Here is a 12,838-nt window from a genome sequence, read left to right as displayed (position 1 = left end):
AACCGAAGTAACGGCGTACGAATGCCAAAGACAGCAATAATTTCATCATCGAAACATGTTATGTTTTAAGACGATCAAAAACCACACGTACATCCACCTCTTGCTCGTATTCTTGAACTTGTCGTGATCTTGACGACACAGCACGTTTCAATTCAGCATGCCTGGAAGCATCAATTTCGTCCATAGTCCTCGATTCTTTCAATATCACATTTAGTCCTTCAAGCTAGAAAGGACAAAAATAGAATCGTTGGTCGGCTGCAATGTTGGTGATTTTAACAATGGCGAAGTTTCAACGTACTTGCTCCTGCATGAATTTAAGTAAATCTTGAGCAAATAGGTGCTCTTCTTTAGCGTATTCTCGTCTCCGATGCACTGCTTGCGAGATCTCTGTATACGAAATGCTAGAGTTTTCAAAACGTTTCAGCTTACAAGACAACAAGGGAACAAAGGGACGATGAGGAAAGCTAACCTGCTAGTTAGGGTCCCGAGTGCATGATTCAGCTCCTCTAATTTGTCTCGCAGCTCCAACTGAATGACCATTCTTGGAACGATAATTTGAATGGATTGCAATATCGCGTCGACCAAACAGGACGTTCTCGATCTCTCGACACTGACGGCGACGCGTTTTGCACGTTCGAGAATCGAGAACACGGAACAAGCTTAAATAGTGTCAACCATCGTGTTCTGTAATGAGCTTTCGCTCGCAAAAAGAAGCCATTAACCTGAACAAATGAAGTCACCAGGAAGCTTTTCTATTATCGTCTTCAAGCAACGAGACTAAAAGTAGCTGGGCGGCAAACACGTCCAGTTGGATTTCTCACGAGTATGAAGTTGTCGTGTTGGCGTCCATACCTAGCGGCCAAAGGTCTGTCAGTGAGTTTCAAACCACTCATGCCACCAGTGCCCCATGTTCCTACTTTTTCACGTCTTGTTTGATCTGCCAAAGCGACTTCATGGTACAACATCCAAGCCCCATTCCCTTAGCTTGAGAGAGCGAAAAGTGAGCGGTGATGATGTATCCTGCAATGGCTGCATCGGATGGAATCATATCCTAAGCACAGACGAGAAAAATCAGAAGATGTCATGGATCTAAAGAGTGTTTGAACTCACCACACGACCACCACTTCCTCCAAGAAGCTGCTTTTCCCAATCTTGCTTCTTGGCTTCATTCATCCAAAAAGTGTAATCCTCTTGACTAGCCATAAACAAGATAGCATTATCGACTGGATGACCCTGTCCCATCATATCAATTCGAACACGGACTAGCATCGAATCCAATAACAATGGTGGGGTTTGAAGGATGGAAGATACGCGTAATGGTGGTGGAATTGGTGATAAATTACGAGATGTACGGAAGGTAGTGATTGCATTCGACAGTTCTGTTTCGAGAGCTTCTAGAGTTGGTGAGGACGCTAGAGCAGTCTGGATTTTACGTAAAAGCGGTTTGCTGGATGGTATCCAAAATGGAAGTGGAGATTCATCTTGGATATCGAATATTTCTTCGACTGGTAGTTCCTCAGTGTCATCATCTTTTACCATTTCTTCGACATCGTTTGTGACTTCTCGTTTGTCATCTCCTTCAAAAGCTTCGTCTTCAACCATTTCATCATCTTCCTGCACACTATTATCATCATCTGAATTCAGAGCTGCATTTAAATCTACTTCCATCCCCATACCCATCATTATAGCAGCATCAACCTCTTCCAAAACTGCTTCAGCTACGTCTTGTTCTTCTTCCTTCTCTATAACAACAGCGTTTTTTTTTAGAGATGACGCCTTTCCGAAAGGTGATTTGACAAGTGTTTCAAAAGGTGCACGGAAGGGAGATGGTACTTTGAGTTTGCTATAATTTACTCGTTTTGCAGGCGGTCGTCGAGACCATTTCCCTTGTTCCTTTAGCTGTATGCCCATACTATACGATCGTCCAGCGTGCGTTTCTGGATACTCGTATGGAAAATGAGGTAATCCGGATTCAAAATGTGCATTGTGTCGTTCGCGGAGACCTAAGGCCAATGAAGTCAATTCTGGATCGAACAACAAAGGTGTTTTTTTTTTGTGTGAAAAGTATGTGCTGACCTCCAGCGCGAGCTCCGGCAAAGATGAACGACTTCCAAAAAGCATGACCCCATTCCTTGGGCAGAATAACGTCCCAACCATCCGCCAAACCACGAGATGATTGCAAAGCTACAGATTCCTGAGTCTGATGGGCAGCCGATCGTTGAATCAAAAGTATAGGAATTAGAGCATCTTGATCGGTTGATTTCAGACGGGTTCCAGGGATCAAGTTCTATAGTTTTGTGTCAAGTATGTTCATCACCACCAAAAAACCCGAAGATAAAGGACAAAAATGGCATCTGCTTCATACCTGTGATCTTCTGGTATTCAAATCTGCTTCTGACGCTCTCTCCGTACCAACACGTTGACGTATAGATTCATCCCAAATATCAGACATGGGGACATTATTTGGCCAATTCACCAAATGAGATTCAATCTTGGCTTGTGCAGATAGGGGTACCATATCAGTGCGAGAAGGCATTCGAGGAGGAAAGCTGAGAAAGAGAGACGATGATTAGAAATTCGAGAGAACAAGCAAAAAAAGCAGCCGGAGTCAGGGGACACACCTGAGCCTAGGATCATCAACCGCCAACCCAACAACAACTGATGGTGGTAGCGATACTGGAGTACGCAAATGAAGCAAATCGTTCCATAGCTAAACGAGAGAATGAATCAACCCTTGAAAGTAAATTGTTGATTATCCAATCAAAACATCACAAACCAAAACCGAAGCAGATTGGTTCAAGTCCAAGGGGATTTTCAACACTTGTTGCAATATAGCGTGAGAACGAGGCCCACTGAGCTCGAATCGAACAAGCTCTGTATCCAATCGTTTCACAGCAATGCCTACGTGAAACGATAAGTGAGAATATCATCCTTTACCATTTACGCTTTTTTCCCCTACCTTCAGCATGAGAGACAGCTATAGTGACTTCCTCCAGAGCATCGTTGAAAGCTGACGGATGTACAAACAGCCAAAGAGTTCTCAAAGTCGCCTCATTGGCATTGGTGTCTGGTTTCCACAAGAATTTGACTGGGCAGAGTGCTCCAAATGGATATTGGTCGACACGATGTAGAAATGAATCTCCAGAGCGTATGCCACTCGTATATCTGTTAGTAAGTGCTTTTGACTAAGAAGACCGGGAGAACAAAAAACGAATCACAATATTTGTTACATACCTAGCTGAGCTAACAGGAACCGTTGACGGATCAATCAAATGCAAAAGCAAAGCTTTGATATTAGTTAATGATCCAGACAATTCGATGGTTCCGGTATACGACGCGTCGTGAATAACACATTGAGTGTTTCCTGCCCGGAAAGCTGAACGCAGACTCTTGTCATTTGGATGTTCGGCCTTAAAACCGACATTCACGTCAGTCGATGCAAACAAAGGCCAAGATTTTCTTTTCAACACACTTACCAATCTATAACCCCATATTTCAATCATCTTCATCCGTTTTGCATGCCAAATGTGCGTTTCAAGCCATCGTTTTGTCACTAATAGATTGTAATAAATGTTGAAAAACTTAAAAAAACAAAAGCCAAGAAATTCCTATACACACCTTGACGACGTTTATATTCGTCCTGTCGAGATTTGACGATCTTCTTCCTTCGCTTTGATGGCTTTCTTTCTTTGCGAGGAGCTTCATTCGCTTCCTATATACGAAGATGTGAGCCTTAGTTGGTCCGCTTCACAAATTACTTCAACGAAAACATTTTATTTACCACAGCTTTTGCACGTTGCTGTACACGTCTTGGCAACCGCTTGACGTTATGTGAAGCTGCTCGTCTACGCATATGACGAGGTAAAGTCTGGTACACACGTTGCTTGCCAGTGAATTCTCTAATAACGAGCATAAATATAAGCTATAAGCCCCAAGTCGAGTAATGCTGACGCTAGTGACAGTAAAACCAAAACATACGTTGCGTTTGAGAGAGCTTGCTCCATTGTTCGGATCTCAAAGGCTCGAGACTGTTGCAAAGATCGAGTTTAGGTACACGAAGCAGGTTTGTTGGAGTTCTTTGGTGAATGTGACGTAAATATACCTCTGCAAAAGCAGTGACATCAATGTTGCGAGGAGCTCCTGCCATAGCTATTGTCCAAGGAACATTTTTAGTAGTGTTGATGGGAGTGACACATTGACTTGTGGCGAACCTGATCCCGACTGATTACGATTTGAGCTTGATGGTTGAACTTGCATCTCTTGCTTTGCTAGAGAAAAATGCGTGTGGGGAAGAGAAATCAGTTGAAATGTCTGTACTTTAAAAAAGTCAAAACTTTGAGAAAAGACCACACCTCGCTTGTTGGGCCTATTGCCACTATTGCTAGAGCCTTGAACGGGACCATCATGGGGTCGCTTCTTGCCTCCTCCTCCTTGTGATGAGCTCATCTCGAAGCTGTAAACAATGTCAACATCTAGCAGAGCTTGAATGTTTGTTTCGTCGTTTACAAGAAGCCTAACCATATACAGAATCCCATTCACAGCCTTGTCTCGTTAAATCAGTATATTTCAGCTCGCCTCCTCGCCTTGAAATCTCGCAAAATGGAATCAGCATTACCAATAATCAAGCTTGAAGACATTGCGTACAATATCAAGGTCAGACAATATCAAGGTAATCAGGTCTCGCACTGATGCTGCTTGGTTCGAAGTCTGGACGAGAAATTTGGGTAGTCATCAACAACTCAAACATCACACATATTGTTTTAAAGCTCTGTTGGATAAATTAGCCTAGGCTCGGAGCTGGGACCAAAGCAAACCTTTTTCTTATGTTATGGCTGCTTATAATGCTGGACATCGTCATCTTGATGGTTAAGCGGTATAGAACTTACCGAAGTGGGTGGACGCCGCCATTCACAGTCGAGATAACATCGACAAACGAGGAAGCTTATACTTGTTGCAGTCATTGACTGATTATGAAGTATTAAGATACTGTGTTGGTGGCGTTTTGCATCATCAACTCCCTCATTGCGACGGTGCTGCTACTACTAGGATCGCCTCGCTTCGCTTAGAGACACGAATTTTACTCTTGACCCGATGATGAATGCCCTAAAACTCGTTTACTCTGGTACAAGTGTCTTAAGCACCTCCCAACATAACTGATAGTATGTATAAGTACTTCATTTGTGTTGGCAGAGTCGTGTAGAGCGAGTCATCTTACCGACTTGTTTGGGGTCTGGCCATGGAATCTAGCTTGGATTGCAATATAGTTTACGGAGGGCAGGTCGCCGGCTCCCGAGATTTGAATGTGCTTTGAGTCTTGCAGGGGTCACTGGATGTTTCAGGGCTCTCTTCATCATCGTCATCCAGAATCTTTGAATTTCCTTTTTTTTTGCGATCTATTCCTTTTACTCAAATCGACCAAAAATATCAATATCCAGTGTCACTTACAATCCGCCAAAGAGTGCAAATTCATTGATATTCAATCAGTAAGTGGAGGCTGTCCAGCCACTGAAAGGCTGTGAATGTCCTGGAGAGCCCTCAAACACTTTATACCAGATTGAGCGATGCATCGATGCTCGTGGAGCATTTTGCTGATACTCCGTTTGATTGTGTCTCTGGGGCTCTCGCAGTCGCAGAAATTTGAATGCTGCTCCAAACCCATTTTGCCCTTGCTCTGAAATCATTGGAATCATTCACACATACCCAGATACAGAATACTCTGAATCACCATGACGTGACTCCACCGCCTTCTCTCACAGTTAAATAATAGCGACTGCTGGGTTGTGTGCTTTGAAAGAGCGAGTTCATCCTTCAAGGTCACAGGGTCGACAAACTCAATGCCCCAGTCTTTGCTTTGGAATACTTTGTCGTATCCTTGCAAGTCTTTTCGAAACGTCATGGTGCTTCAGGGTTCTCTGTAAGGGATCAGATACTTGACTTGAAGGGTACTATTGAAGCTTGTGCACCCCACCAAAAGTGAAATCAATCCATTTTAAAAGAATAACCCTCCAAAACAAGGCAATGACTACCCTGGAGACACCTGAATCGAGAATATCAGTCGTTGAGGCTACATAGAGCGATGCATCTGAATGGGCCAACGTGTTAGCACAATGACTTAGACAAGTCATGTCGGCTTTCTGATTTCTCGGTTTGGGTGCTCTCTGGGGCTCTCGTTGTCGTATAAATCTTTGGGTTTTCTGTCGCGCGTTTGCTGACATCTCAAAGCTCAATTGAGACACTGCATGTGTGAGTGATGAACATACAGCGAAAAAAGGTCATTGGCAAGGCGTACAAAGATGCTCAAGAAACACCAACATAAACAGCAAGACATTCATGAAAATTAAAGGGGTTTTAATTATGCAATATTTACGAAGGGTGACTACATGTGTTTAAAAAAAGTACTTCCATGTTCACTTGGTAGTATTTCTGAGATGCAGCCAGCAGTAGAAGACTCTTTAAACACTGTGGATGACGATGTGTCGAGACAGTAATCTATGAAGAAACTTTCAGTGTAGATACAGCCCAAGCCTTCAGGTCGACAGTTGACTGGGATGCCTTGGACACAAATGGATCATTCTGAGAGCAAGAAGGGACAGGTTAGACGAGAAAAAAAAAACAGTTAGGGGAGTGGATGACATACCAGCAAATCCGAAGGGCTTGGCCTTTTACCATGATCTTTTATTAGACTAGATTTGGTTTTCGAAGGTAATGTCAATTTCGGTTGACTTGGCATGAAGAAAACCACAGTCTCTTTCCACTCACCATTTCGCCACAAACTTTTCCAAATCATCTGAAAACTTTCCTTTTGGTAACGTAGGGGCTTCTTCATGTACAATGTATTCCAATAACTCGAAAACAGTCAAAGGCTTTTCGTCCGCAGGGAATGGGAATCTGCCAAGAGCCAGCTCCATGATGGTGATTCCTAAACTCCAAATATCTGACGGTACCGAGTACTTTCCACCTTGTATTCTCTCAGGCTGGGTATGGATAAGGAAGTGGTAAGTTTAATCGTGTCTGAAATAGCGCGTACGTATGCGCGGCAGAAAAACAACATGTGTCAGTATGACCTGAGCATTCAATCAAAACTACACTTACCGACATGTATGCCGAAGTGCCAACAAAAGTGTGAGCGACAGAGTTGATTAGTTGTCCACTGACACCGAAATCAGCAATCTTGATGTTTCCAGTGCTGTCAACCAAAATATTACTTGGCTTCACATCTATGAGAGCATGTCAGTGACACGTACACACCAAGTACAACATCACACAAGCTTGGCACGTTTAACAATCAATAAATAACACGTCACCTCGATGAATGATTCGATGAGTATCATACAGGTAAACCAATCCTTGCAAGACGGCATAAGTGATTTTTCCAACAACATTTTCCGGTATTGGCCCGACGTGTTTGTATAGATGATCTAGGGAGCCACAGTCCATGTACTCCATGCAAATTGAGATATCACCTTCATTCAGGAAGGCACCATAGAATTTAACTATGTATGGGGAGTTGCATTTGTGCATGATTTGCAATTCACGTAATATTTGTTTCCTGACTGATTGCTTGGCTTCGACGTGTATGATCTAGTGATGAGATAGGGGATTAGTTGTGAACGTGATGCGAGTTGTTTGTTGGAATTTGGTGGTGTTTTTGGTTGACGTCATTATGCGACGATGTTTTGTCAAAACAAGACAAAGAAATCCAATCAAAATAGCATCATCAATGACAATTGATATCTAGCAATCCACCAACTCGATATAGCACATCAATATTAAGCACACACACCTTTCGTGCCATAATAGTATTTGTTGGGCGATGCAAGACCTTGTTTACCGTGCCCCCGTTTCCAGCGCCCAGTTCATCTAGTATGAGTAAGTCGTCCAGCTTGATATCTTTTCCCCATTCGCCCTCTCCCTTTGGTAGTTTGTCGATAGTCAATTCGTCCATTTTGGAGACGACCTGACCGGAAGGAGAGTCTTCAGGGTCTATTCCATTGAGGGACGCGATTGATACTGCAGCGGAATTGGGAGGCAGGACTATACGAGGAGTCGGCCGTCCAGCTCTCCTCCCTGGGACAGCTGGGGGTAACGGAGTTGCCATCTCTGGTTGTGCTCTCTGCGTATACGGATAGTGTCCAATTATCGGTTGACTGCTAGAATATTAAATAATATGGTACTACTTGTATCTTGTATGCCTCCTCTTGCCTAATCGTCAGTCTGTCCGTCTCTCCGAGCAGAATAACACGTTGCTTGAAATGCGAGGAAGGACAACTCGGTGCCAAACACCTCAATATGCCGCTATGTATTGGCGTATATTAACGTGTCATTCGCTGCTTAAACTCAATATATCTATCTAGAGTATGTCTTTCAGGCTTGAGTCGAGCTAAAGGGACGAGTCACATTGTTGATGCTCTGTGTACGTGATTTGCCAAAGAATCGCACGCTTGGCTCACGTCGCAGCAGTCGCAGCTTTAAAATTTAAAAATTCCTATATTGTGCAATGTTATTTGTGACCCAACCTCTCTATTCTTCCTTCATCTATCATCAACTTTCGTACAAGCGCTGTATGTCGAAGCAACACGATGGCAGAGGACTATGGACGTGGATCTGTATCGAAACGTCACTCGGTAAGTGCGGCTTGACATATTCCTCTTGGATCTAGCTATTCTGACCTATATACTTGACAACTCCAAACATCTCCTGTTTTGCAGCCTCTTAAAGGAAGAGATCAACTTGCAGAACAAGTCAAGAAAGTCACCAATCTAGAGATTCAACGATTTGCTGATGAATCGTTCAGTCCAAATGAATGTAAAAATGCCCTTGCATCATCTCTGATCAACCATCACACACATTGCTGACACATTTTGCCCATAGTTGTATCATCTTCGTTGACTGGTGGAACTGAAGACTCAATACGTACTCTACATGCCATTCTCGCAGAAGGCAAGGGCTCTGCCGCTGCTGATCTACAACGGAACGTTCATCGAAACTACAACGAGTTTGTCATTATATCAAAGGAAATATCACAGTTGGAAGCTGATCTCCTCATTCTACGTGGTCTGCTTAACGAATTGAAGGATTTGAATGAATCGCTCAAGGATCGTGAGAATGATAATAGTGTGAGGCCTCAAGATGGTAAGAGTTTGCTCATGCTTGATGATACCGGTGCTTTGTTTTTTTGGTTGGTTCTTTACCACACCTTTTCAATCAAAACATGCTAGTTGGAGCAGAGTATGGTGCCTCAATGGCCAAGATATCAGACTCGACAAATCAGTTGGGCGGCAGCGTGGACGAGCTATCTGAAATGCGTAAAGCTCTTCTGACTGAGGTGTATGAGAATGTGGAAGGTCTAGAGGTAGGCGTACATCCTTTATGACAGTTGGATCTTTCTTTTTCACTCATCTTCAATATTTATTCAGAAAGCACTTCCATCAATCAATGGTCGAAGATTGCTACGCGATGGTACTCGATCCAACTTTTACGAAGTGCAGCCAAGCACATTCAAGCAGAAAACCCCGGTGCAATTTTTCCTCTTCAATGACGCACTAGTCGTTGCTACGAAAAAGAAGAATTTGATTACAGGAAAGACACGTCTAGTTGTTGATCGATGCTGGGGTTTGGCAGAAATTTCTGTCATGGATGTATCAGAATCAGGTAATGAATTTGCATCTTCATGCTTTACATGGTGCTGTATTTGTTTGACACTTTCAATACTAGATTCGCCAAAGACCTTTCAAATCGTGAAACGACCAGATGTCAATATGTATCGAGCCGAGTCGGCTGATGACAAGAGAAGTTGGATGGCTGGTATCAAACGAGGCACAGATGATATGATTGATGCTAGGCGTAAAACTCGTGAGAAACAAGGCAAGATGAGCGTCTGGTTAAAGTTTTGACAAGTTCAAGACAATTAGTCCTTCTTTGTTCTAACATTTACTACTTTAGAGAGCGCTAGCAATGTAATCAGGCAGAAAGAACTACTCTGTTTGATGAATGCAAGGACTGAATTATTTTGAATCTAGATCGCTGTGCCGGCTTACAATGAGCCACTTACACCAACCATCCAAGCTCAAACTCCACGTCAGATACGTGAAGAACTTGGTCCTGCTGATCTGAAATGGCTCCTTGAAGTACCTGATGAACTTGATGTATCTATTGCTCATCGTGATTTCGAAGAAGCCGTCAAGCTCATCGAGCATGGTATGTGGCATCCCAAGGAACGATCACATTTCTTTCTTGCCAATCTTCTTTTCAGCCCAAACTTTACTGAACACAACCAGTGTGGATACGATCCGCGTCCTCTCTGCACGGAATGCAGTTGATGAACGCACAGTTCGACTACAAGCAATCATTAGTCGAGATTTGGCAAATCCGCTCTTGACCAAGACCCAAGTGAGAAATGATATTTCGTGGTTGCAGCGTCTAGGTCTTTCAGAAGAGGTCAGTAGTATGTCATAGTTTCGACTCTCTCGAATACCTCGTTGCTAAAACGATTCAATCAGGCTCGAGATGGGTTCTTATCGGCTAGAAGTGCCGCTATTAGACATAAGATACGGTACGATGTCGTATTCCTCCATGTTCCCACGTTTCGTTGTTCTTAGTCTTTTTCGCGTGCTTTAGGTTGCTGAGATTTGATGGACAAATATCAGGATACATCACAGAACTGGCAGAGACAATGTTTCGTCAAATTCGAAATACATGTGATTGGTATGGGACGTCGTTCTCAGAACCTGCCATGGCTTCCGGTAATCCTTCGAGTTTACAGCATTGTTTTTTGGCTTCAAGGTTCCCTCACCTCTACGTATTGATCTAGGATTCATGAAATGGGTCAAATCAGAGATTGAGGTCTTTGTAGAGATATTCAGACTTCAGGTCTTTGATTCCAATCAACCCTTCACTGTGATTTCGGAATGCGTACAGACTTCAATGGAGCAAGTTCGTCAAGTGAGTCCCCTTCAAGAAGTTGACGGAAACAAAAAACCTTCCCAACGTGAAACATCATCTCCAGCTGCGAGAAGTTGGACTAGATCTAGGATTCTTACTAGAGCGACTCTTTCACAATGGTGTGCTTCGAGCGATTGAATCGCACTTCCAAGTCTGTCAGCAACGAGTCACCAAATTTATGAAGGCTGACAAGTTTGAGATTGTTGCTTGTGAGTCTCCTGCTGTTATAAGCATGGAGATGGATACACGTAAGATATCAGCTTGGTCGTTGATCAAGGTTCTAGCAGCTCCTAACACTTTTTTGTTGCTGCAGATGACCTCACAGCCAATGTCAGCATATCTCTGTTTGAGTTTTGGTTGCTCTTGACGGAATTTGCTAGTGATGTCAGTGGTGTTATTTCCATGCAGGTTAGTTATTTGGTTTGGTTTGTTTTGGTAGGAGCAAAAGAGGAAAATTAGAAAAGTAATATCTTTTCCGAATCCAGTTATATAGCAAAGTGATTTGGTGTCTGGGAGGTATCTTTACGACATATGTTGTGGGGTTGAAAGTGCTGAGCGATGCAAGCAAGCTCAACATTTATCAGGTGGGTTGAATTTCAGTGCATCATCAGATAGGAGAAAAGAAGCGGAATTTGTTTCGATGAAATATTCACTTTGTACGGTTAGAAAATCACATTATTAACAAATGCTGTGGTCGTGGTGGAAACATTGCTACCTAAAGTAGCATCGCAGCTTGGGGTATGATTAAAATGCTGCAACAATTTCATCTTTTTGGACCAAATTAATCCTTCCCGCTGCAAACAGCAACGTTTCGAAAGGCCAACACCGGAACTGGATGACATGCAAACCAAGCTTCGAGGTAAAAAAAGGGGGTATAAATTGAAAAATGTCTCTGGAAGTGGTCTCCTTTAACGCATATTTATCGTGTCTGTCTAGATGAATTACGAGTTATACGTGAACGAGTGATTCGTTCAATAACTTTACGTTTGGTTGAATCGGAGTATGACTATGCCCAACCAGAACTGTTTTCAAGTGTGAGTGCAATCACGACCTGTTCATGAAGAGAAAAACACATTCACATTTGGTTGCGTTAGAATGGAGGTATTCTAGAAGACGCATTGCCTTCTGAGAGTATGGTCAAGGTATTACATTTAATACAGATTTACACTTTTTTGTTCGTTGGATGGTTTTGATGCTCAGTTGACTTTTTAGATGATTTACGAAATGAACCGCGTGTCGAACGCATTTCAATCGCCTCTTAGTCGACATGATTTACTGGTGTCGTTACTGGACTTGGTGTTTTCTACAATGTCTGAGAGTGAGTTTGCAATTTAGTCTGGAATGTGTGGATCCTGTTTTGGATTTGTATAACACCGATTGTTAGAACGATTTTGGGAAACTGATAAAGGACCAAGACGATTTGGATTTGCAGGTAAACGAGGATGCATCCTAAGTTTTCAGTTACCACCTATGCTCATTTTTTTTCTTCTTTGGTATTTGTTACAGGAGTGCAACATCTCGTCCTTGACATTCACTTTCTATTGCAAATCACGTCATCATTTGCATCAGAATTGGCAACTCAACGTGCCAATGAAGTTTGTGAGCATGCTTTGCGAGCCTACTTTGGTCAAAAGGATCGAATCAATTCGCCTCTCAAGGTCAGCCTCTGTTGGCATTATTACCAAATGCTGTACGGGGTTTGTTGGTTGTTGTTGACATTGGAACTTTCTTGAATCTTTAGACTGGAGATTGGTATGATCGACGTGCAGATGCTGCTGTTGATCTTCATCATGTAAAGCTGGGTGCCTTGACTGGTGAAGCATGACCTGCTTCGATATTATTTGAATAGCTGCACACTCGAGATGTACGAGGTAGTTTACTTGTTGCGTTTCGTTTT

The 12,838-nt window shown here is 42.9% G+C and overlaps 3 protein-coding genes across 3 annotated transcripts; 1 reads left to right on the top strand and 2 right to left on the bottom strand.

The window, feature by feature from the left end:
- Nucleotides 1–913: 913 nt before the first annotated feature.
- SmJEL517_g02836 (uncharacterized protein) lies at nucleotides 914–4,446 on the bottom strand (the record flags this gene model as incomplete). Its single annotated transcript, XM_031168764.1, has 15 exons — nucleotides 914–1,051; nucleotides 1,111–2,003; nucleotides 2,077–2,287; nucleotides 2,366–2,549; nucleotides 2,622–2,710; nucleotides 2,777–2,901; nucleotides 2,960–3,165; nucleotides 3,235–3,410; nucleotides 3,477–3,553; nucleotides 3,619–3,712; nucleotides 3,782–3,899; nucleotides 3,979–4,028; nucleotides 4,103–4,149; nucleotides 4,212–4,268; nucleotides 4,353–4,446. 15 exons carry the CDS (start codon nucleotides 4,444–4,446, stop codon nucleotides 914–916), a joined length of 2,559 nt encoding a protein of 852 aa, XP_031025264.1.
- A 2,043-nt stretch (nucleotides 4,447–6,489) lies between these two features.
- SmJEL517_g02835 (uncharacterized protein) lies at nucleotides 6,490–8,098 on the bottom strand (the record flags this gene model as incomplete). Its single annotated transcript, XM_031168763.1, has 6 exons — nucleotides 6,490–6,573; nucleotides 6,638–6,683; nucleotides 6,760–6,974; nucleotides 7,093–7,217; nucleotides 7,305–7,581; nucleotides 7,784–8,098. 6 exons carry the CDS (start codon nucleotides 8,096–8,098, stop codon nucleotides 6,490–6,492), a joined length of 1,062 nt encoding a protein of 353 aa, XP_031025263.1.
- Nucleotides 8,099–8,579: 481 nt separating this feature from the next.
- SmJEL517_g02834 (uncharacterized protein) lies at nucleotides 8,580–12,766 on the top strand (the record flags this gene model as incomplete). The annotated part of the gene is made up of 23 exons (XM_031168762.1): nucleotides 8,580–8,624; nucleotides 8,709–8,805; nucleotides 8,872–9,132; nucleotides 9,219–9,352; nucleotides 9,417–9,651; nucleotides 9,715–9,852; nucleotides 9,943–9,956; nucleotides 10,020–10,197; nucleotides 10,253–10,437; nucleotides 10,500–10,552; nucleotides 10,618–10,742; nucleotides 10,811–10,941; nucleotides 11,006–11,189; nucleotides 11,255–11,349; nucleotides 11,427–11,525; nucleotides 11,608–11,679; nucleotides 11,746–11,800; nucleotides 11,878–11,975; nucleotides 12,036–12,083; nucleotides 12,154–12,259; nucleotides 12,326–12,373; nucleotides 12,448–12,599; nucleotides 12,683–12,766. The coding sequence occupies 23 exons, from the start codon at nucleotides 8,580–8,582 to the stop codon at nucleotides 12,764–12,766; spliced, it is 2,637 nt and encodes an 878-aa protein (XP_031025262.1).
- Between the last annotated feature and the right edge of the window lie 72 nt (nucleotides 12,767–12,838).

Source organism: Synchytrium microbalum (assembly GCF_006535985.1).
Source record: "Synchytrium microbalum strain JEL517 chromosome Unknown SmJEL517_scf0013, whole genome shotgun sequence".
Lineage (NCBI taxonomy): Eukaryota > Fungi > Chytridiomycota > Chytridiomycetes > Synchytriales > Synchytriaceae > Synchytrium > Synchytrium microbalum.
The sequence above is the reverse complement of the archived record's forward strand: the minus strand, read 5'-3'. Positions and strand labels throughout refer to the sequence as shown.